The sequence below is a fragment of the Eupeodes corollae genome, chromosome X (genome assembly GCF_945859685.1).
Source record: "Eupeodes corollae chromosome X, idEupCoro1.1, whole genome shotgun sequence".
Classification (NCBI taxonomy): domain Eukaryota; kingdom Metazoa; phylum Arthropoda; class Insecta; order Diptera; family Syrphidae; genus Eupeodes; species Eupeodes corollae.
In genome coordinates this window covers 2,621,995-2,647,931 of record NC_079150.1, presented here as the reverse complement: position 1 = coordinate 2,647,931, position 25,937 = coordinate 2,621,995, and the positions used below count along the sequence as shown (strand labels likewise).

The window sequence follows — 25,937 nt, the reverse complement described above, 5'->3', positions numbered from 1 at the left end:
ACAGGCCATGCTACCACGTTTGGCAAGCACTGGCATACCAATCGCTACTTGTAAAATGCTGCCAATGCAAGACGCTGTAAGGAGGACAGGCACCAGGTGGAATAACAACATCACGTGTCAAGTCACAAAAAACGTTCAAGGTGCTTGCTCTCTCTAAGCAGATCGGATATAAGCTCGATAATAGATGTCCTAACCGGACACTGTCTAATAGGAAAGCACGCCACGAGACTAGGCGTATTCTCAAATGACTTTTGCAGCAGCTGTATGGACGAGGAAGAGGAAGAAACGGTTCTTCATCTTCTCTGCACACGCCCTGCTCTAGCTCGAAAACGCAAGAATTACTTAGGAGAATTCTTCTTTAACGATCTAAATCATATCGGTATAGCCTCTCACGACAATGGGCCATTAAACTGGCCTAAGTGTGTCCGTTTCCATCTTGGACAGCCACTATAACCTAACCTAATACACTACTCGTAAAATATATTTTTAAATACAATGGGATTAAAAAAAACATATATTTTGCACAATACTGTACAAACTTTTATTCAAATTGAAGAGTTATAGGTAATAAGAAAAAAACAAAGCAAGTTTTTTGTTTACATATTTTTTGCGTTTTCGGGACTTGGGTGTTTAGGGGCTTTATGTTTTCTGGATTCAGGATTTTTAGGTTTCTAGATTTTCGGGCTTTTGGGTTTTCAGTATTTCGGGTTTCGCGATTTGTACCCCAAACCCCTGACTTAACACATCCTAAGGACTGCACGTAACATCAGCAAGAAAACATTCCAAAAAATATAAAAAAATGTCAGGAAACTTATTTATCGAAAGAAATAGTATGGTGTATTGAGTTAATTAGTTTAAGTAGGAAGAGGGATTTTTTCACTGACAGAAGGAAATTAAAATCCCAATGTAAATTTCCTTTTTTCAACCAAAAACATGCTGTTGCCAAATTCACATACCATTGAAACAAACTAATGGAATTATTTGATGAATTAATTTCCTTTTGTTTTATATTTTGTTTATAGTCTAAAATGATTTTTCAGCAAATTATTATTTCATATTGAGTCTTCGACCATTCTCTTTCTCTTTAACCTCATTTCCTTAAATTGTTTAAAATATACCTGCAAAATGAGTTTTTCTTCAAAAACTTTAAATTCAACGTTTTCTTAACAAAAAAGTAAAGATACCGAATTTAATTTGAAACTTTTGATTACCAAGTTTTATTATAAGAGCTTGTGCAGTATTGAAATCGGTTCATGAGTTCCTGAGAACCAAATAACAGTTGTATGTGGGTACTCTTTTTGGGAATACAAACACATGTCTTTAATTGAAAGAATGTAAGGTAACAAAGAAAATTAGAGAAAACTTCAAAAAAACCGTCTAAAAATTTTAATTATCAATTTCTGAACAAACCAATAATAAATGTCATAATGTTCAACATTAAGCGCTTACAAGATACTGGCCTCTATCTAACAAAAATGTATAGTTCTATAGGCCAAAAGTATTGAATATTATCGAACTCATCAGATGTTTACCTTAGACGATGAAAGTCCTCAAAGTCCTCAAAGAGTTTAGCATCAAGCTCTCTTATCGAAAATACTTGCATTTAGTTAAGATGAATCCATTCTTCGTTGGGTTAGTAATTATCTTTCGGACCGTTCAGTAATATAGTAAGTAGTATTGGACGCGGTTAAATCTGATTACCACAAAATAAACGCTCGTCGGCCTCAGGACTCCGCCTGAAGCCTCAAACCCACTAAATTGTTTCGCTGATGATACTCGTAGCACCCTCAGCTTTCTTGTTTTTTTAGATTCCCATCCTTGTTCTTCGGATGTGGACTATCAACGGCAGCATATGATAAATTCTTTAAATTCTGTTCTTGACAGCATAGGCAATCAAACACCGTGTAGGATTTAATTTTTCAAAAACTCAATGCTGTCTACTTTCGCAAAAGCAAAAACTCTCCCTGAAAAAAGAGCTTTTTAAATGATAGGCGATCGTTATTTTATAGAGAATTTTTCCTCTCTTCAACACTGCCGTAACGTTTCAGGCCTATCATTATTTTATCGATATTTTCACAAGCAATGCTGTAGTGAAATAGCACCTTGTATTCCTCCCCTCAAACAATTAAACCGCAATACCAGTACTTCTAGGAATGCTTATCAGTTTACCCTTGTAAGTACTGTTAAGTAAGGGGATTCTTTCTTCAGCGGCACTACACGAATTTGAAAAGTTTTACTAGGTTATTATTTCTACGCATGTCCCTTCTTTCTAAATGTGTTTAATTGTTACAAGGGTATTCATAACCCCTTTAGTACGCGCTCAATAGAACAAAAAAAAGATAAGGTTTGCTATTTTTGTGTTTGGAGTTAATCAATTTGTGTGACACGAAAACCAATCCGGGTACCATTTAAACATCAAACATGGCTATGGCCGTGTTGTTTATTTCTGTACATATTTAACTTACAATATATCAAATGCACAATTTTTAAATGGAATGTATTTAAGGTGATATTCGTATCTAGCCCTTCTTCAGAATGTATTACTCCTTCCCTTTGAATCAATTACATCATAAAAAACTTCATATTGTATAATGTGTATAGTAAGTACATAATATTACTTTATACTTCCTTTTACATACATTGTATTTTTACTCATTCATTATTTTTAGCATTCATATTAAAAAAAAAAAAGAAACTACATGAAAAGGTCGGAAATAGAGAGTGAGACAAAATTTTAAAATTCGTAGAGTTCATGAAACAAACATAACTACATCTGTAAAATAAGTGAGAAAACGAGTGAAAGCTTTTTAAAGTCCTTCTGAAGCTTTCAATTTGTTCACTTTCAATTCTCTTCCTCTTTCTCTCTTTCGAGGTTAATGACCACCATTTGTGATAGAGTCGTTTCCATTCTAGATGGACTTTTTATCCCAATATTATGCAATAGAAAGACAAAAAAAACAGAACTTTTTATTTTTTATATTAAGATTTTATTTATGTAGTATCATCATAATATTTATATTTACATACATAAAATAAAGCTTATAGCCGAGGTAACAGTGGCATCTCATAGATATCAGATTGTTGCAAAATGTCATATAATTTGCAAAGGGATGGCGCCAATCCTATAAATGACTATTCCCGAAATAAGAATTAAGAATATTTTCAAAACATTTGAATATTATAAAAAATGTGTATGCTCTATGTGCACGCTTATAATTTTATTGAAAGAAATAATTCTATCTTATGGTAGGTTATCCTGGTGTAAAAGAAAAGCAAGTCAATAAACTTTAGATTCGAATTTTCGCTAGTTGTAGCTTTCTTCCGTTCTTTAAAGGTTGTTTTAATTCTCATCGTTTTATTAAACAGACTATTTATTATTTGTAGTACCCTTGGCATGATGGTTAGGGCGTTGGACTGTCATGCAAGGGGTCTTGGGTCAATCCCTGCTTGTGTCACCTTAATTTAAAAAAAATAATTTTCGCGGGTACTGCCTCTTGCGAGGAATTGACAAAGAGTAATTCTTGTCATGAAAAAGTGCTTTCTCAAATTAGCCTTTTCGGAGTCGGCCCAAAATTGTAGGTCCCTTCCATTCCTGACAACAGTACTCGCACACAGGAATGGTTGAGAGTTGTAAGTCACTACCCAATTAATTAATTTTAATTTATTATTTGCACTTTTGAAAATGCTCAACACAAACCAAAACGGTATTTTATATTTAAGTTAAAATATTCCTTAACAATAAATTGTTTGATAATTTTGCAAAGTACAAATCTTTCCTCTCTAGTTTCTTGCTTAATTTCTGAACATCAGTTACGAGTTTTAACTTGACTCTATATAAAATTTTGAGCAAAACTTGAATTTAATACTTTCATAGTTTTGAGGAAAAAAAAACTCGAATCAAAAATTTGATTTTAACTATTTGCAATTTTGTTTAATATTTTTCATAAACTTAATATACAATTGTTTAAACAACAGATTCGTTACAAGAAAAAAACTTACTTTCAAACCGTTTAACTCTTTCGGTTAAGACCCGTTTAAGCATAAAGGGTCTTAGCTTAAACGGGCTTAGATTTTTTGTATGACAGGTGAAATCTAACTTCTTACGAAGATTTCTTAAATACTATATAAAACAAATTGAAGAAAGGGATTATAGATATGGAAAACCATAACGATTTTTTTTTGAAAAAAATCTACTTCATAAATTAAAATAGCCTCAAAAAACGTTATCTGCGTGTTTTTTTTTTTTAAATAAAAAAAAAAACCCATTGGAAAAATTCAATTTTATTTCCCAGTAACAAAATCTTGTCGACCATTGTTAAATATATATATACAAATACAACAATGGTCTGATTCCCCCGCATTTCAAGTATCCTAAATACTCGTATATTCTTTACTACGGCCTTGACACTCCACATGAACCGCATCCTCTCATTATTATGTACATACCCTAATATTTCCAAATCAACAGAATAAAAAACAGCTTATATTAGTAAACAAAATATAAAAATGCAATGTTTTTATTTTCTCTGTTTCCAGCTTAAAATATATGTACCTACTTATATCCTATTCCACTCCTGAGTAAACTTATAGTAGGTAAGGTACCTACCTACCTACACCTGATTTAATATATCATATTTTATTTTATTCTTTTCCCCCCACAAAAGGGTTTTGTAGGTCATGATCAAAAAATCTTTTCTACTCCGTCGTCGTCGTCGTCCGTCTTTCAATTAAATGTAGAGAATACAAGAAAAAAAATTAAAATATGTAATAAAATAAATCTATATTTATTATGTATAAGTACATTTGTATGTGTATCTGTATGAGATAAATGTAGAATCATAAAGCTGCCGAATCAGACAACATCATCAAGTTAATAAATTTCAGTCAATCATTACCCTTTCTAACCGGTGTGTAGAGACTTATATTTTTATAATTACTCTTATTATTATAAATGTATGTTGATTTTGTGCGCGTACACCAGCTTCCGTTTATTTTATTTATTTTCTTATACCGACTAAAAAAAAAACAAAAAAATGTTGTTGTGGCTTTAGCTTAATTTTTTTGTTTTAATTTATTGTTAGTTCGTAGAAAAATCCTTCGAATCGAAATTCGAACACAAACAACAATAATAAACAAAAGTTGACTAAGTTAGTTGACAAACCTAACCTTGTGGCCGTTTCGAATATATCTACCTTATCAGTGCTATGGATAATATTGTGAATGAATTTATGGGCTTCGTTTTCTCCATCGAAACGAACTGTGATAAAAAAATAACCTATTTCTCGATTGTATTTAATTTTACAAAGTCATTTAAAATGGATGTTCTTTTGCTGTGTTTGTTTTTTTTTATAATTTTTAATACTCGTATATAGTGGAGATTATTTTTTTCTTAAATTTTGCTTGGATATAGAAATCATTAAATTATCTTTAGCCTGAAATTTTCCAAACCTTAACACTCCTATTATTATGCAGTGCAGAAAGAAAGCTTTTTCTCTTTCTCTTTTTTTGGAAGTAAATATGAGAGCACACCAGCATCTCAATTCTCAAAGTCTCATTCTCCTCATGTATCCTTGCACTCTCTCTCTGTGAAATATTTCCACTCTCCTGAGAGAATAAAACCCATTAACTTTGCAAGGGTTGCCTCTGGGCTGGAAATACATATATTTGAGAAAGCTCTTGTTAAGTTTTGTGTTTCCTTAAATAATATTTCGTAATCCAAAAAATCTCAAAACTATCCAGGCTATACAAAAAAAAGACTTCTATTTCCGAAATCAATATAAATCTAGATGCTCTCGAGTACTTGTAGAAAGTAACAAATGGTGGTAACCCTAAACGAATTGTGGTACATATATATCTTCTGATTTTTATCTTTACGATTATGTTTTCGTTTTCGCTGTATTACGTAGAAATGTTGTATGAGTTGAGTACATTCAAATTTGAGTAATGTCCTTGCTGCTGTTTTCAATAGGTACAAAACAACACACATCGTTGTGTGCATATTGTTCTTGTAAGGTTTTTTGCATAACTAACCTATACACACACACAATTTTATTCAACACATCAAGGTAATATTCGCGGATATTTTGTATGCTGTTTTTAATTACTTCCTTTTTTGGGCTATACAATTTTTTGTGTTGATAAAAATCGATGTTTTTTAATATGTACTTTTTCGTGTTTTTAAATTTCAATTCAAAGAATTGAAACTCATCAACTTTTGACATCTTTCTTTAGGTATGACTCTGAGTATAATGTCTATGAACTGTATACCTTTTTTTTTAGTTATACCAACTTTTTTATAAACAATTAATTTTTGTTTTTATAATGTTGTGTAGTTGACATATGCCGAGACAGGAATAGTTAAAAAATTAAAAAAATAACACTAGAATTTGTTCGATTTTTAAAATTAAATCCCTTTCCAGGAATGAAAAGATTGTACGTATCCTTTTATTTCTATGTAGGTAAGCCTTGTCCTTGCTAGGTAAGAATAAGATAAATTAATCTATTGAAATTACTTAGAGAATATAGAGTCATAAAATATAGGTGTTAATTTTTATTCAAATAGATAGATATTCTTAATGCGCTTGCATAGCAACAGATTAATATATCTTCACACTAATATCATTTTTGCCCATCCTTTTAAAATGTGCGTGTATATTTAATTCGTCGCATACACTCCCAACGGTTATTCTATGCATATGTCGTTAAACATTTATCCCTTAATAGTTACTCTCATTCTACTCAAGTTTAAAACAATACTAAATCATATATGCAACACTGTGTGCGCTTGTTTTTTGTCAATGTTGCCATCTCATCAAAATCTGAACTAAAATTTAGCGTTTAATTTTTTTAAATCAACAAGCGAAAACATGTTAAAATTTAAGCATAACACATATACGAAGAAAACAAAGAAATTCTAGTTCGGTTTTTTTATTCGCTTAATCAGAACTGTGAAACTTGATTTAAAAGCTGTTTATGATATACCAAACTTCAACTGGACTTCTCTTTAGAAGAAAGTTCCTATTCTTTGACGTTTCGTCGCTTGTGCACGGTCCTAAAGTTAATTCTCTCACCTATTTTTACCTTAACCTTTAACGAATTATGCTCCAGCAAAATAGCCAGTTAAATTTTTTCCAATTTTGTCCAATTGTCATGTTCATAAATTCGTTCTTTAGCGAATGTGATTCTTTCTTTTGTAGACTTTCTTTAGTGATAAGTAAATCAGATTTAGAACGATATAAACGGCAACGCGTATCGTGGTAGTCATCTCTTCATTATATTGATTATCATTGTATTCATCATCATCTCCATAATCACCATCCTTGTCATTATTATTAACATTAACATTAACATTAACATTAACATTAACATTAACATTAACATTAACATTAACATTAACATTAACATTAACATTAACATTAACATTAACATTAACATTAACATTAACATTAACATTAACATTAACATTAACATTAACATTAACATTAACATTAACATTAACATTAACATTAACATTAACATTAACATTAATATTAATATTAACATTAAAATTAACATTAACATTAACATTAACATTAACATTAACATTAACATTAACATTAACATTAACATTAACATTAACATTAACATTAACATTAACATTAACATTAACATTAACATTAACATTAACATTAACATTAACATTAACATTAACATTAACATTAACATTAACATTAACATTAACATTAACATCATCAACATCATTCCCAATCAATCTTTCGAGAATTTATTCTATTCATTCATCCCTTTTGCAATTATTTACATTAATAATTTGTCGATTAAAAAAATATGGTTTTGCTGTTGCTGGAGAAAAATATAGATGTGCAAGAGACAGAATTCTAAAATCTGAATTCTGAGAATTGCAAGAACTCGGTTGTGTGTGCTTTCAGTTACAAATTTTATATGCAAATGCACTGAGCACTGAAATTATATACAAAAAAATAAGGACCGACAAATTATTGAAAGGATTGCCTCTTCTTTCACCCTTCTCCAATTTACTACTGTTCAAGTAAAAGCTCTCACACAACCCATTGAATTTTGAATAAAAACAAAACAAGAAATGGCTATAGCAGGAGTATATCTATACAAATGTCCCATAAAAAGTAAGTGAGGAGTAAATAATACAAAAACAAAAGCAAAAACAAAAACACCAACTAAAGCTTGAATTGAGATTAAAAGCTTTAGCTCTCTCTTTATTTTTTTGTTTTTGGATTTTTATTGTTGTTTATTTTTTTATTTTTTGAGTTTGCTTCCAGGGGGTGACATACAAGGACACAGTACATGAAATTTATTACCAACCGTACGTTATAAACAAGTCTGTATGGGTTACGGGGGTGTGTTCGTAGGTATGTTGCGCGTCGCGGCGCACGTGAGAAAGGACGATGGTGGTTGACGACAGAGCATTTTAAGAACTCATGTGAATGAATGAAACGAACATTAGAGCTTGATGACTGCAATATGAATTGTGGAAAATAATGATGACGTTATATTTGTTGATAACGGTTATTTTATATGTATATATGTGTATTAGGAAGTGTGATGGTAGTGCGCTATAGTGATGGTGATGAGAAAGATGATGAGGATAAGGACGATGATGGGATGGTATGGTATAGGATGGGAACTTGATATAGGGCAGGATGGTAGGGGGCGGGAGACGTGATATAGGTGAGGGGTGGAATGGGGTTGGGATGGTTGTGGCTGTGGGGTATGATGGAAGAGTTTTTGTTGGAGTTGGAGTAGCAGCATTGGTTGATGATGAGAATGATAATTTTGATCGCTCTATGATTTCTTGTATTTGTATATAACATCTTTTAACTGTCGGTTTGGGAACATTTTCGTGTACGGTTGTTGCTGATTAATTTCGGGTGTTTGCCTCATTGCTCTCGCTGTTGTTTTATTTGCTTTTTTGTGTTTTTTTTATTATATCCCAATGTTCTCTTTTGCAAACACACAAACTTAATTCAATATTCGTTGTATTGTGAATTTATCGTAACAGTTCATCACATCCATTGTACCGATAAAGAGTTATTATACCACCTTTGAAGTTCTTGTTTTTCTTTATTTTTTTAAAAAAAATTAAAGACAAAAATATGAATTTAAAACAGTATAAAATATAATAGTTATCTAATCTAAAATCAAGTTGAAATAAAGGAACAAAAATATTGCCACCACACATCCACCACAAACGTTACCGATAACGTCTCTTAAAACATTGAAAACACATCGTTGCTCGTAGGGATGAAAAATTAAATACAAAAAATCGCTTTATTTCCAAAGTGTAAGCAAAAAATCTTCTGCCCTGTGGCTTCTTGGTGTGTATTTGACGACGATGAAGACTGTCGGACCTGTGGATTGTGTCCCCATACTCAAAATATATTTTCGCCTGACATTGTATTTATACATCTCTATACCTGGCTCTCTACATCTGTTAAATTTTTTTTTACAGTCCTATGACCAGGAAAAGTTTGCAGAAGAGAACATCCTTTAGAAATTCATTAGATTGATATGTAAAAATGTGTGTTTGTGTGGTGCTTTTTTTTTGTATTTGTATTTAAATTAAAGGCTTGCATTTAGCATTAAGTCAAAAATGCTTATCTAAATATTTTTAATTTCTTCAAGTTTGAGGTTTATTTAAATCAGTCAAGAAACATAAGTAAAGTGTGTGTTTTGATTTTTGGATTGGAATATTTTTAATGTAAAGACCTCTTCATAGTTGCTTGTTCACTTGTTCACTGCAACTTCGTCCGGTTAAGCACTAAAACACATTATTTCTTCAAGATCCATTACTATTATTATCACACTTCTAAATATACCTACCTCTTCATTACCTACATCAATTCAAAAGAAGTAAATGCTTTTTTGTATATTTCCTGTTGTTAGAAGCATTATTTTTACTCAAATGTAAAGACTTATACTTTTTTGTCCAAACAATAAAAATATGGTCGCATAGTAGTTTGTAAGTGAAAAACTCGATGCTTTAGAAAGAGCATTATTTGTGCTTCAAATTGTGTGCATCCTAAGGAACAAGAACCTACCTAACCTATAGGCCCACTAATTACAAGAAACATTTCATAAGCTTTTAACTTGTATGTACGAACCTGAGGTACTGCACTGGGAGCCATTAAGAATGTTTGTCTTAAGCGGGGAGCCGTGCTGACAATGTGAAGCTTGTTGACTACTTCTTGTTAGATTGAAAATTTAATCACTTTGAATTCAATTGCTTTTCGTCGAATTATGCTTCAATTCAAATTATTTTCGAACCTATAAAAAGCATTTGAGTCAGTCTTAATAGTGTAGGGCTGGCTTGGCTAAGCAGACTGTTTTGAACAGTTTTTTTTTTTGAAAGCATGAGCTTTGTTTGTTATAGGTCGAAATTTTCTTATGGATCGGGATAAGAAATAAATAAGTTTTGTGCAAAACTTCTTCCTAATTCTCTGACACTTTGGTTTGGTTTCAACATTTATTGAGTGTTGCTTGATTCAAAAAGAAAAGGCCGTGTCTGTTTTAACTTAAGATTTAAGAACTTTTTTATCAAGATTTATTTTTAAACTGACTAACTGGCTACTCAAAAAGAGAAAAAATTTCTCTTTCTTGGGAAAAGATATGAAAGTATGAAATTTGTTGTTCACTTTTTGAAATCAAGTAACTTCTCGATTTGTTTATCAACCGTAATTTCCAACTTGCACCCAGTATTTTATTTACTGTGATTGTCGTTTCCTGTCAATTTCTGAATTTTAGGAATTTAATTTAGTGTATTCACATGTAGGAATTTATTTAACTTGTTTTCTTGGGTGCTTGTGTCTTTTAAGTGCGAATATATTTTTTTTATTTGTTTTTAATTGTGTTTTAATTTTTTAATTTAAGTTAAAGTACTAAGAGAACCCCATCTTATATGACTGGTGTTTTAAAGTAAAATACAAATTTATTTATATGTATTTACATAAACAAAATAGTTAAAAATAAAAAAAAAACATAAATAAAACTAAAAAAACAATAGAAATCAATTATGTGGTGGTTATTTTTCAAAGAGACTATTGTAACTAGATTTAGTGGCTTCAATGTTTTACAAATAGTGAAATAATTAATTTATAAATGAACAAACAACTAAAATACAAAAGTTGATAAAAAAATCTAACAACAGCAAATAAAGGACGAACAAATGGAAAATTGTAATGAACCTTTAAATCTTTCGATTAAAAAACGTCCTGTTGCTGTAGTTCCCCCTTCTTCGTCACAAACAATTTCTGCGCATTATAATTTAACAAATTCTAATATTAATACATCTAGTAATAATAACAATACTCAAACATCTGAAGTTGTAGTTAATTCTCAACAACAAAACTCACAACAACTTTATCAACAAATTCAACAACAAGTAGCACAATCTTCTCAACAACAACAACAACAACAACTTTTAACACCAGCATCAGTTCAACAAAACTTACATTCAACAAATCATTTTCATCAACAACAACAGTTAAATCACCAATTACAACAACACATTCAACTCAAATTTGAAGAAAGCGAATTTAGTTCAAACGATCGAACAACACCATCACCAAATTGTCGAAAAGTTACCACCGATGAGAAACTTAATAGTAATCAGCAACCACCATCACCATCTGTAACTCCACCAACTAGTAGTAATAACAGTGTTGCGTTCAACAACTTCAACAACACAGCCGAACTGACAAATATCAGCGGTGTTAATAGTGCAGATACGACTTTAACTGACTTGTTGCTTTTAAGACACCATCATTCTCATTTGCAACAACAGCAGCAGCAACAGCTTCAACAACAACAACAGCAACAACAACAACAGCAACAGTCGCAACAACAAAATCAGTTACAACTGCAGCAACATCAACAAGATTATCAAAATAATTTATTAATTCAACGACAGAAAGCTGTTGAACATCAACGGACCTCGTCATCAACATCTACTCCAGCAACGCCGTCTGCACCACAGCATCAACAACAACAACAAACAAACTTGCCAAATCCATTCCCATTTCCATTTCAACTGGCATTGGATACGCCTCAAACAAATCTAATTAACACATTTACTGATTCACTGTCATTTGGTCTAGGCCAGTCATCTTTTTCGTCTCAATCCGATAGTGCTGAAGCCCATCTTTTCAAAAATCCTCCATCAGTTGCAACACAATCGCCATCTGTACCTGAAACTCCCAACTATATAAATCCACTAGCGAATTTTCTCGATCAGCATCAATCGCTCGACATTGCCAAAATGCATTTGGAACGATACTTAAAGCTCACCAATCAATTTTTACAACACACAGCAATAGCATCGGCAGCCGCTCGTTCGGCCTCCTCAAATTCACCAAGTTCTGCCGATGCAATAAATTCCATCATTCACACCAATATTTTAACGAATAAAATTGCCACCAACAATCTGATTGCCATCATCAATAAATTGCTCGAACAAAATATCATGTCAGAATATTATTTTAAGCGTGGAATAAGTTTGCAGGATCAGGCATCAACTAAGGCCCACAATTTGGCAGCGGCTTTAAGTAGCTCGTTGTTGTCGCCTCCACCACCGCCATTACAGCAATCTCAGATGACATCGAACTCACCGTCACTGTCATCGGTATCATCATCATCGATCACTCAGTCTTCATCTTCGTCTTCATCATCGGCTTTAATATCAACATCGTACTCCTCATCATCGTCATCTTCCTCAATGTCAACATCATCCGTTTTGGATGGAAACCATCATCAAAAAAACACAACTCTTCATAGTAACAGTAGCTGCAGTAGCAACAGTAGCGGTTACAACACCACCAGCAGCAGCAGCAATACCAATTGTCAAACTATGATCAAGGAAAAACATCAAAATATCAATCACGACACATCATCATCATCATCATCTTCAACAACGCAACAACAAAATCTAATAGCTAAACAAAAGCAAAGCGTCATAAATAGTGCAGCGAAAAGCGTTACAACATCAGCATCAGCCACAACAAGTTCAAAGAACTTAAGCACACTTATAAAGGCAAGATTCGATGCTTTAGCTGCAGTGGCAGCTTCGAGTGGAATTGAGCCCTTCGATTTAAGTCAAAGGTTGAGAATTGATGTTATAGGAATTGGATTTTGTTTTGATTTTCATTTAAAGTTATTTTATTTTATGTTTTAAATTCAAAAATAAAAAAATATCGGAACATCAAACGACTAAACCCAAAACTCGAGTTTATTAGAATTCAAAATTTGAAATTCTGTTGTTGCCAGTGGTGTATTGGTCCAACAAATATTATTTAAGTTTGTCAAACCCAAAAACTAAACTGTTGTATATTTCAATATTTTTGTTGAAAAGAAAGCAGCTTACTTATGAAAGTATAAAGTTTCTGAATTGAAACACGCCCACTAGTTTCATAACAAGGATTATATTTGATTTATTTATTGTTGAGCGATAAGACGATAATATCAACTTTAAAAAGAAAACCGAAGGCTTTTCAGCTAACTCAGGTGCACATATCTAGGTTTTGACCTGCATTGTCTTATCGCTAAGAAAATAGTTTAATAGTTAAAAAAATTCGAGTCTGTAAAATGTGCTTGCACTTTGTTTTTCTTCTTAATTTATTGAGGCCTTTATATTTTACTTGTTTCTTTAAAAAAATATATTTAATATTTTCCATCCATTGAAAAACTGAATATTCAACATATTTAATTTTCATTCTAGGGGTCTTGATCAAAAAAATTCACCCAGCATACAGGTTAATGATTGCAAGGATAATTCAAATGATAAAAAGAAACCGCATATCAAAAAACCGTTGAATGCATTTATGCTTTATATGAAAGAAATGAGAGCCAAGGTAGTTGCCGAATGTACGCTTAAAGAATCAGCAGCTATTAACCAAATTCTTGGTCGAAGGGTAAGGATTACAATCGAAAGATTCTATTTTTATTTTATTTTTTTTTGACATTTTCAAAAAACTTATATAAATTTGTGCCTACATATTTAGTTCATGATAAACATGCAGGCAACATGAAGTGAGGCACTAACTTACGCAAACAAAATAACGAGAGTTCTGAATGTTAAATGAAATTTTTAAAAAGATCCTTAAATATATTTATTTTGTTTGCCTAAATAAATAAATCTATTTTGTATACAAGATATTCACTCTAACAATAAGATAAGTAGTAACAAGCAATGCAAAGTTTCCTACCATGAACTTTGATTTCAAAACACCTCAAAATTCTAAATAAGGCATAAGTCATACAATTCAGAACTCTCGCTTTTGGGTTTCGTTTGGCGTTCAACTGTAGATATACACATGTAATTTTTTAAAATATTCTTTAAAATGAAAAAAAAAACTTTTATTTTTACCGTTTTTGTTTTGGCAAAAGTATCAAACGCAAAAAAAAAAATCATATGCTTAAGAATGTATTCAGTCTGAAGAATAATAATTTAGCTCATATAAAAGTGATGATTTTTTTGTCGTTATACGATTTGTGTGCGTTTTCAGCGTGTTTTCCACAATTTACAAATTACAATGCAACTTTTGGGCATTTTTAATAAAAAAAAACAACAACATACCAAACATACCTAATAACAAAAAATAAAAACAAACAAATTTTTAAAATTTTTTCGTTGTTTAAGTTTAACACAAATCAATCAAAAAAAAAATAAATAAAACATAACAAATTTTAAAAAATACGATATAATTATATAAACAAATTAAGTAAATGAGAAGGAATTTTCAATATACTGGTAAAAAATGTACGTTACGTTAATAATTTTAAATTTCTTATACATGTTATTTATTAGATTTATGTAGACAAAAAAATAATAATACAGGATTGTCTTTAATTTTATTCGCACATGAAAAAACATAATTAAGTAAGAATCTTATCAAAAAACATAATCATTACAAAATCCAAAATCCTCCTTAAAAAAACTTTTATAGTGGCACGAACTGACCCGAGAAGAACAAAGTAAATATTATGAAAAAGCGAGACAAGAACGTCAATTGCACATGGAGTTATATCCCGGGTGGAGTGCACGGGACAACTATGGTTATGTTTCGAAAAAGAAGAAACGCAAAAAAGATCGTTCGCCCGCGGATCCGGGAGGTATTGCAAATGAGTTATTTTTTTTTGGTTCCTATTTGTATAATTTTATTTTTATTATTATCCCTCCTCATTAAATTTGAGAGCTTTTTGATCTTTTTTTTCAATTTCTGCAAAATTTGATGATTTTTTTTTTCAAAAACAAAACGAAAATACAAATAAAAGATGAAGAAAATCGAAAATCACTCCTTAATATCTTCATACCTCTCAATTGCGAATATTGTAATTTAAAGAAAATAAAATTCCAATCGCTAATTGAAGGGGAGTTGAAAAAAAAGCAAAACAATCCATCGAAAATTTAGGAGATTATTAATTTTGTTTTAATTACATAAAAAAAAACAATAATTTTGCTTTATTAAAAAATTAAAAAAAGATAAAGCAAATTTCTTCACACAAAAACAGGAAAACCAAAGAAAAAAACACAGTTCACAAAACAAAAACATTTTTTATTTGTCTATTTTTAAAATTTTCATTTAAAAACAAAATAATAACACATTCCTTATTTATCATTATATTTACAAGTAAAATTTATTATAAACAAAAAATAATACTTAGTTTGTTCACCTGAGTTTATTTTTATGTTAAAATTGTGTATTCTCAAAAAACATCAAAACAAACAAAATTTAAGATATAAAGTAATACCTGTGATCTTTTTTATAAAATATTTATTCTGTTGATTTCATATATTAAATAATATTAAAAAGAAAAAAATATGTTTTTTTTTAACCAAAATCAATCGGCCCAATTTTTAGTTCTAAAATGCATCACTGCTAATTATTTAAGTAAAAACAAAAAAATACAAAACTGCTATTACCTAGCACAAAATTGTGATTTTTTAAAATAATTTGATTCTTTATATATGTTTTATTTTGCCTTAAGATGTTTATTTGTTTATATTATTTCAAAAATAATCTCCAAACAAAATAAGGCAACTTGGGAAAGGGTATATAAAAAAAGGGTAAGAAGAGAGCGAAAAGGGAGGGGGAGAGGGAGAGGGGTTATTAAACAATAAATATACATAAAATGACTATAACATCTTTTTCTACTACTCTCGGTAAGTAGTTGTTAAGTAGCACTATGCTAATTGTAATTAATTGTAACGAAAATATACACGTTAGCCACTGTAAAAGTTTAAGTTTGTTTTTTGTTTTGTATTTTAATATATTTAACATATTACTTTATACTGTAATTTCAAATGTTGTAGATTTTTTCAAAGTTGTAAATTTAAAAGAGCATGGCAACCATGTCTCGAACATGGTAAGTGTAAACTTTGTACTAGAACCATGTTCGAGTGAAATTTCAATGTAGCCTTATTTGAGTCCCCAATTTGTGCTACGAGTAAACTAAGCATTTGATCTCATCACGAGTCAAAATAATGTGTTTTTATGTTCGAAGGGGAGACAAGTTTAAGTGAAACCAAGTTACTTACTGATTTATCCGGATAACTGGCAACCTCCGGATTAACTAGCTTTTTCAATATAGTGTGAATCTCTGTACAGACGGACCCTTCTTTCTTCGCAACTCGTGGGACCAAGTATGAATCAAAACAAAAAAGGAAAAAAAGTTGAGATCGGTATCGCTTTAAGACCGGGCTGCAATTTGGCGCTGAAGCCTGCTGCCGTATCTCCTGCGGCCAACACAGAGAAGGGAGCAGTCGTTGTCCATGGACCATCTTCTGCTGTTGGTAGCAACGAGAGTAGGGACGTAGCAATACCTAATTTCAGTAGTGGTAGAGTTTTCAACAATGGCCCTACCACTACTACTAAGAGCACACGCCTTTGCGTCCAAAGTGCAAATATTTTGTGTGTTGACATTTTTTTTACAATTGTTGAGCTGTCAGATAATTGAACTAGAGCTTCCGTTTGGAGTCACATTACGTTACATTACGTTCTTTTCCTTAAGATTGTCAAACGAAACGTGAAGTCGAAGCTCCATTGTGAACTCGTAAACGTCAGGTGAAGCCGAAGCTGAAGTGTGATTCAGCCATTATAATCAAAGAAGGTTAGATGGAAACCGCAGCAAACCGCTCGCGTTGAATGACAGAAATGTTCAAAGATAACGTCCATAGCCAATGATGAACAACCTGCCAGGTAAATTTCAATAGTTGATTTCAATGATGAAAACCAATTATGCCTATAAAGGAACAAAACCTTTTGAAAATATGGGTTTCTCATTGGAACTCATGACTTGGCTTGACGTCAACCGTTTTATTCAATAAACATAAACGAGCTTATCAGCTTCAAAACTGGAGAGAATTAAGCTTATGGCGGGATATTTTTTTAGAAAAATTACAATTTTTGGAAAATCTACAACTTTGAGAAACAAATTTATAAGTCGTACCTTAAGAACAAAAACAGACTAAAATCTCATTCCCTTTAATTATTTTATTTAAGTTTATTTAAGAAAAAAAAAACATGTCGGTTTTGTGTTGATTTTTTTCCACTTATAAAAATAAAACCGATGTTTTTTTTAATGGAAAGGTTAATGTATTTATTTAAATCTACATATTGGTATTAATTAAATTAAACTATATAAATATCAGTCTTGGGAATTCCTCCCTTACGAAAAAGAAATCTATGATAAATTTTCTCATTTTCAAAAAAATAAAATTTAAGTTTAAACACAAATTAAAAAATGGCCAAAAATTGTAAAGAAAATTTTTTATCGATAAGAAAAAGAACAAAACAAAAACACATCCAGAAAATTAGTAACTTATTGGCGCGAAAACAAAAAGGAAATATCGTAAAAGTTTATATTTGTATGTGTATGGTTTTTTTTAAAATTGTTTCTTTTTTTTTAAATCTCTCCAAAACTAACGTGTATTTCATTTTGAATAATTTCCAATCCAATTATATCATCAACGCCTTTGTCCGCTCAACAATCAACATTAAATAAATTTAAAAAAATACTTAAATTTTGAAAAAAAAAAAAAAAAAAAAAATAGTGGCATGCACTTGGCCGTGAAGAACAGGCTAAGTATTATGAATTAGCCAGGCGTGAACGGCAATTACATATGCAAATGTATCCCGATTGGAGTTCGCGGACAAACGCATCACGGGGCAAGAAGAGGAAAAGAAAACAAGATACCAATGATGGAGGTTAGATAAAAAATATTTCAAAAAAATTATTTGTTTTTTATTTTCAAAAACAACAAAAAAAAAACCAATGAATGCTTTTGCTTTGGATTTTTAAATAAAAATAGAAACATCTGGGATATAAATGTTCGTATTCAGAGAATCTCAAATTATATAAAATCTTATAAAGAATATGGTACAAAATTTGTCATATTGTTTATATATTTCTATAATTTTTTTATGCTTATGAAATATAAATTAACAAATTTCACAAATTAAATCAAAAGAAATCTATTGTACTTTCATATTTTTTTTTAAATTTTCTTTTATATAAATATTTCCTAATATATATAAATATTCTTCAAAAATTTAAAAAAATTATTGGTGTTATGATTTCTTATACATAATTATTACATATATACACACATCAAATGAAGAAAAAATCACAAAAAAGAAACTTAATTTTATTATATAACAAATATAAATATAGTTTTATATATATTTGTTTATTTTTTTCTAATTTCTTATCTTTTGAATATATACATATATATATATATGTTAAATCAGTTAAAAAACAAAATACACTTGAGATTTGAGTAAAAATTGGGCTTACATTTGATTTTATATATTTAAAATAGATACGATAAAAATTAATTTAAAATTTTTAAAAAACAAGAAAAAAAACTTTGTTTTTCGGTCTATATACCAAAATTTTGTAAAAAAAGAAACACACAAATCATCTCTATACTTTATATCTCTATCTTTTTGAGCATGAAAAGTATCTTTGTAGAATCTCGTGCATGATTTTCCTTTTATTTTATTTACTTAAATATATTATTTTAGTGTTAAGTTTAGGCTTATTTAGTTAAAATCGTTTTTGATGTCATGTTATAATGTGCATGTAATGATTATTTTAACTAGTTAGTTTTTTTTTATAAAAAAAAGTTTCTGATAGGAGATTTTAAACTACATTTTATGCATTTCAAAAAAAAAAAAAAAAATGTTGCCGAATAATCCAAACTAATTTGATGGTATTGTGAAAATTCGAAGAAATTTATTTATGAAATCAGCCGAAAAAACTGCGTAACAAAACCAAATCCTCATATTACAATTGAGGTTTTTCGAATCGATAAATAATTTTAAGCTAAAGTGTAGTTTGACCTCAAGGCAATGACTTACCATCTGCCTTTTTATTTTGTCTGTCAACTAAATTTTTTTAAAAAATGTTTTGAATGAATTGTGGTTTTTTCTTCGATTATTTTTTTTAATTTAATTTCAATAAAAATAAAAATGTAAATATTTACTATTTTTTTTATGTATGCATGCAAGAACAAAATTTTTATGAAGAAAACAAAAATCATTTACTGCACTCTTACTGATGTTTATTTATTTATTAATAGCCTAACCTATTTTACTTTGCTGTTATAGACCGAATTAAATTATTCATTTAATTTACTATTTCCTTGGTAAACAGAAATTTATATTACTAAACCACATAATTATATCTCAATAAATCATTTCGGAAAGTAAAATAGGGAGATGGCTATGATCAATGTTTGAAATTCAAATATTTTCTTATAATAAGGCTCTTTCGTATTTAAAAAACATTAAATATATATCTATAATTTTATAAAAGATTGACAGTTCCGATTTGATCTACGTAAGGTGATAGTTAAATTGATTCCTAAAACGCTGTCACAACGAAAATGTGATAGTATGCTTATTCTAAATAGAGCCTATAGATTTCCTTAATACAAATCCCACTACAAAATGAATGTATTATGTCAGATTTTTCAGATATAACTTTTTAAGACTTTTTGAGGCTATGAAATAGTTCTTTTTTCCAATTAAATATGTGATGGTTTTCCAAATTTATAACCCTTTTTTTCGTTATTCAGTTTAAATACGAGGGTTACTCCTTGCGAATCCCAAAAGATAGTCGCCATAACCTTCCCAGGGCTTCCAGAACGTTCAGCGTCTGTTGTGCTCATATGGCCACTCCGAAAATTTTGAAAGCACTTGTAAACTGTTCTACTAGAAGGTGCGCGGTCACCATAATGTTTATCAAGTTTCTGTTTAGTCTCCTGAGGAGTTTTGCCTTTCATGAAGTAATGTTTAATCAACACACGAAATTCTTTTTCGTTAATTTTTTTGACTTCCTCAATTCAAACGAATGTCAAACACAAACCAATAGACTGACCTGGCTAAAACTTGGTGTGTATTCTTTCAAGACATGCTACAAACTGTAAATAACCTCGATATGAACCAGTAGTGCCATCTGTCTGACTTTACACGGACTTTTCAAACGACCTTCGTATTTATATTATTCCATATAATATTCGAAATATCTTCTTAATTTGTTAGATCTCACCTGTCTTACAAAATCTAAAGGAAACGCTAAACCATTTTTGCTAAAACAGTTTTCGACAAAGCAGACAAACCGGTTTGAAAGTTAGGTTTGTCCTGTGTCTAAACAATTCCATTATATCAAGTTTTTAAAACTTGAGCAAATATTTAAATTTAAAAACTCACTTCAAAAATTATTTTTCAAAACCATTAAAATAATTTTAAGTTTGCTTAAAACTTCATTTTGAATCAAATAAAGAATCAATACTAATGAAAATTTCAAGAAACTTAGTAAGATACTGAAATCGTTTAAATAGTGTCTAGAACAGAGAGATCTGTAGTTTGCAAAATCACATTACAATTTTATTGTTAGGAGATGTTTTGAGCTTTAACCCCGTTTTTTTTTATAATAAGCTCAAACTCATTACTATATTACTACCCTTATTATGCAGAGGCACAGTGTGAGCATTAGGAAGAGGAAAGAGGGTTTAAAAGGAGATGTCGGTGCACATTGGTTTTGAATTCCTGGTATTCCACATTCGCGTAGTACGGCTAAAGAACGAATCTCTGTATTTGACAGTACGGCCGAGGTTGGACTCGAGGGTATACTGATGAGCATTCATAGAAGCGCAAGTATTACGGTTGAACTATTTAAGGGGAGGAATGCAGCTGGCTATTTCACTAGAGCATAAACCGTTTTAATTCTTTTAAGCATTTTTAAACGGTCATATTTAAAAACCTTTTATGCTCCCGAAAAAAAACGTAGTTTTTGACCAATGAAAATAAAATTTGTAGGATTTAATTTCTCAAGAATTGCCAATCGCAAAAAATTGAAAAGCAATGCAAACTTGTTTTGATTGCTAGGTGTCTATATTTCATCCGGCTGCTCTACCAATCTGACTGACAATATTTTCAGAAAACTCCATTTTTTGTCTTTTATACATGCGAACTAAGGCCCAGTTTTCCAGTGTAAGATTATCCTAGTATCAAAGTTAAACTCGGGTTAACACCTGAAACATGTTTGTCAGTCTATTAAAATCTGTGTAAACCCTTCAAATTTGGTGCGTTTACTCTGGTTTAGGCATTGAAATTATTTTGGCAAATTCTGAAATAGCAACGCAAAAATTATTTATGTTATATTCAGACTGCGACCTCATCGATGAGGATTTTGCAAGAAATTGTAAGTTTAACTGTTTTGAAAAAGAAAAGACTTATGAGATTTCGACCAAATTATTTTAATTTATTTGTAGAAAAAGTTTGGACTTCAATTATTCCTTACATATGTATAATTACAATTATACAGCGATTTGTCTTTAAATTGAAATGCCTTAATCTATTGATTTCGATAGTTTTTTGCCCAATTAATCTATAACTTTTCATTGATAGCAGAATTCAAATTCATGGGGTTTAAATTAAATTCCCACTGAAAAACTTATTTGAGCGTTGACTCTGCATTCAGGATTAACTTGATCTGAAAACTGGGTTTAAGAGTGAAAACAAAAAGTAAGCTTTTCGACAAATGTCATGCAAATGAAAAATATAAAAAAATGAGTGTCCAAGACAAATTTAAACCCTTTGCCTTTTGTTTTGATTCAGTATTTCGATTGGAATAAAGCACACATGAGTGATGGTTAGCGCGTAAGGCTGTCATGCCAGATGTCTTGGGGTCAATGTTCAATCCCTATCTGTGCCCACTAAAGCCTCTAGCGAGAAATTCACAAATCACCCAGAAATAATTCTTGCTATGAAAAGTGCTTTCTCAAACTTGCCAATCGGATTCAGCTTAAAATTTTAGGTCCCCTCCATCCCTGACAACATAACTCGCACACAAAAATGGTGGAGAGTTGTAAGTCAATAGTTAGTTAGTTCTCCACGGACTCTTGGGCCACCTTATTTATTTATTCAGATTGGAACTGCTCTTTCTATTTTTTGGAAATATTTGAATTTCTGCATATTCATCACTAAAAAAATTGTCTTCAATTCTATAAATTATAATTTTTATAAAAAAAATATTTATGTACATTTTAGAATTTTTGTATTTCTGTTTTTAATATTTATTTTTTGTTCTGTTTATTTTTCTCTTATATCAAGGAAATAACATGAAAAAATGCCGTGCAAGGTTCGGATTAGACCAACAAAATCAATGGTGCAAACCGTGCAGGTATGTTTCGATTTTTTTTATTTATTAATATTTACAAGGTTATATAACTTTTTGGGTTTTTATTTAAATTATTATTTTATATTTTTAAAAAATAATCGTTTTCATATAAAAAAAAATATTCTTGAAATTAAATAACTAAGAAATAAAAATGTATTCGCTAGCCTGAGGCTAAATCAATATAGAATACATTAATATAACCCCATTTATTTTTCGAAATTATGACCAAATGCATAAAGATGGTATTGTTTATTATTTGGATTTTATTATAGATAATACAAATATTTGGTATTTTTTTTTAATATATAAATATTAAATTATATAAAATTATCTTGCACACATTAAAAATAGTAGACATTTTTCATGAATGCATGTGTCTAGAAAGCAAAGATTGTATTAAAAGACAAACAAAATGATCTTTTTAAAAACCGTTCCTGGTTCTGATTTAAGGATATTGACCATTTGAAAGAAAATGACGATCCTGCAAAGAGAAGTCAAAAAGGAAGAAAGACGTCAATCATAGTATATGTGTGTTTGTGCATTGCATCGGAAGAGACACAAATTGGTCTTGAAACAATAACATTTTATATATTTTCTTTTCAAATCAAAAAAGATGTGTTAAAAAAAGATGTGAAAAAATTTCAATTACAAAATTGTAAACAAATTTGGTTTAAATTAAATGGTATTCTGAGCTTAGCATACTTCTTAATTTGGAGCCTAGAAATGGTATAAAATTAACTGACGTTTTTTAATTAACCGTATATTTAAAACTTGTGTGCTGAAAAATGTACACACACACATGTACTCTGTACTTGAATATACCTTTCTTTGTATATTCTTTTTAAACTCAAAATAAAATTTCATCTGATTTTTGTCCAGGCTTAGTTTTTTATTTCGTGCACTTTAATTAAGCAAAAAATTAACCTTTCAAAAAAATGTATTTTTAAAAATATTTTTCATTCAATATTTATATTGAATTCATAAGTATTCTTATGAATACAAAATATTGCTAAAATACATTTTTTTCTCTGTGGAAAGACGTATATAAGTTAAGCATTTACAATTTAAAAAATAAAAATCATACAAAATATAAAATAGTTTTCTTAAGATTTTTGTTTACTTTTTGTTTAAATTTTTTTCTGTTTCTGTTGTATAAATGTAATTTACTCCGCGAATAAAAAAGACCAGTACTGGGAGATAATTAAAAAAAACACACATAAAAAACATATTACAAAAATAAAAATAAACAACAGAAATATTGTTGGAATACGTTTCATTATCCTTTTAATCATAAATTCCTCAATATTTAAATTCAATATTATAAACTTTTTTTTTTAAAACAAGGAATGTGTCATTCCACAAAGAAAGTAACATAATTAAAAATACATAATTATTTTTGCACACTTTTATTTTCTTTTTTTCTAAAAAAATACTTGTTTCTCATATTCTTTTATATATTTTTTTTAATTTTACAAAACGCAACAATTTACAAAAAAAGTTCCTAGAAATAACAACAAACAAACTCGCAAAATATTGTTTGTTTTTTTGCATTCATACAAATTTAAACAATAAAAAATACATACTACTAAAAAATAAATTCTTTAAAGTATATATATTTTTTTTCATTTAAAAATAGAAGACACACGAAAATAAAATCTTAAAATTAACATATTTAAAACACCTTTAATTTTTATTTTTATTTATAAATATTTTCGAGCTTATACTATATATTTTACGAATAATAATTAATTATAATCTAAACATAATTTTAGTTTTATTTTAAAATGAAACTTTTCCAACAGAGACTGATTTAAGTTTGTTAAACAATAAACATGTTTTGTTCCTTTCATTTTTTTGTTTTAAACAAAATGCAAGAAAATATTAATCAGAAGCATCATTTATTTTTAAATAAACCTACTCTACTAAACTAAGTTTATGTTAAGTTATTTTGTAACGAAAACATTTTGTGTATTTTTGTTAATTCGATTATTTATGGTTTTTTAACACGTAGTTTTTTTTAATTTTATTTTTGTTTAAAGAATTTTAATAAACAATATATATATATGATTTCTCTAAGTACATATATCCTGGTCCTGGTGTAGGAGTCTTTTTTAGTTAAAGTTTGTTTTTATTTTCAAAAGAAATCTGAGCATAAATTTATATACGTCTTTTTAATTTAAACTTAAAACAAAATTGAAATAAAAATGAAATACAATTTTTTTGTTTGTTTATTTTTTTTTAAATAATATATTTTGGCGATGTATAAAATAAAATTATTAAACAAAATCAATATAATATTTTCACCTGAGACATGAAACATTAAACTCTACCCCTCTTTATACTTTATCCTTACTTCATTTGTGCTTGCCACGATGTGACGACAATATGAAAAAATAAAAAATAATATACAAACAAAACAAAAATATATAGTCCAGGTTTGCCAGTCCTGCCGTCGTCAGGAGTGCCTGTATCTGCAGTGGGAACGGTTTTGATACCGAACTCATCGTCGTCGTCGTCATCTTCAACGTCATCTTCAAATCATCTACAGCTGATGGGTTCGACGGCGACGGGTCATATTGGATCACAAACAGGCGGACACAATCAAGGACCCAACGGACCTCAACAACCATCACCAACTTATGTTAATTTATAAGGCAAACAGATCTTCAATAACAATGCAAATATATAATTTCCAAAAAAAATACCAAATCATATTTTACAAAAAAATACACAATGCTTGCGGTACTGATTGTTTAAGAAATAATTGTTTGTATTTCATAAAAAACCAGATAAAAAGAATCCAAGAATTTGAAAATAGAACAAGTCAAGAACCAAATACAGTAGAACACAGTTAAAGCCAAAAATTCTACATAAATAAATAAAAAAAAAAACAATATATAAAATATTGGAGAGAAAGAAACAGAACTTCAACAACAATGAGAGAGAGAGAAATGAACAAATAATTAAACAAATAAGCAAGCGACACTTAAACAAATAATTTTGTACCTGAACCTGATCTTGGATTTTCTCGTATGAAACAAGTTTTTTGCTGTCTTTAATGTTTTTTTTTTTTAAATAATATAATTATAATATTAATATACCTATATTTTTTAAGAGTTTTGTTGTTGTTAAATAAATTATCTTAACTTCTTTCTTTTTTTGTTAATTTGGTAAACAAATATTAAAATATTGATTAATTTAATTGTTTAGTTAAAAATATTAAATAT

At 29.5% G+C, this 25,937-nt stretch overlaps 1 protein-coding gene across 14 annotated transcripts in view; it reads left to right on the top strand.

Moving 5' to 3' along the window:
* The window catches only part of LOC129953302 (protein pangolin, isoforms A/H/I/S), a 129,635-nt gene that overhangs the window by 96,344 nt on the left and 7,354 nt on the right, over positions 1–25,937 (top strand). For 10 of the 14 annotated variants that reach the window (XM_056066373.1, XM_056066371.1, XM_056066367.1 and 7 more), the window contains 3 exons: positions 13,742–13,934; positions 14,970–15,135; positions 22,644–22,713. In XM_056066373.1, coding sequence (XP_055922348.1) covers positions 13,742–13,934; positions 14,970–15,135; positions 22,644–22,713 — 429 coding nt within the window. Of the gene's footprint in view, positions 1–10,975; positions 13,126–13,741; positions 13,935–14,969; positions 15,136–18,076; positions 18,231–22,643; positions 22,714–25,140; positions 25,402–25,937 lie in introns of those variants that run through there. The other 4 variants (XM_056066377.1, XM_056066364.1, XM_056066363.1 and 1 more) reach the window with 4 other exon arrangements.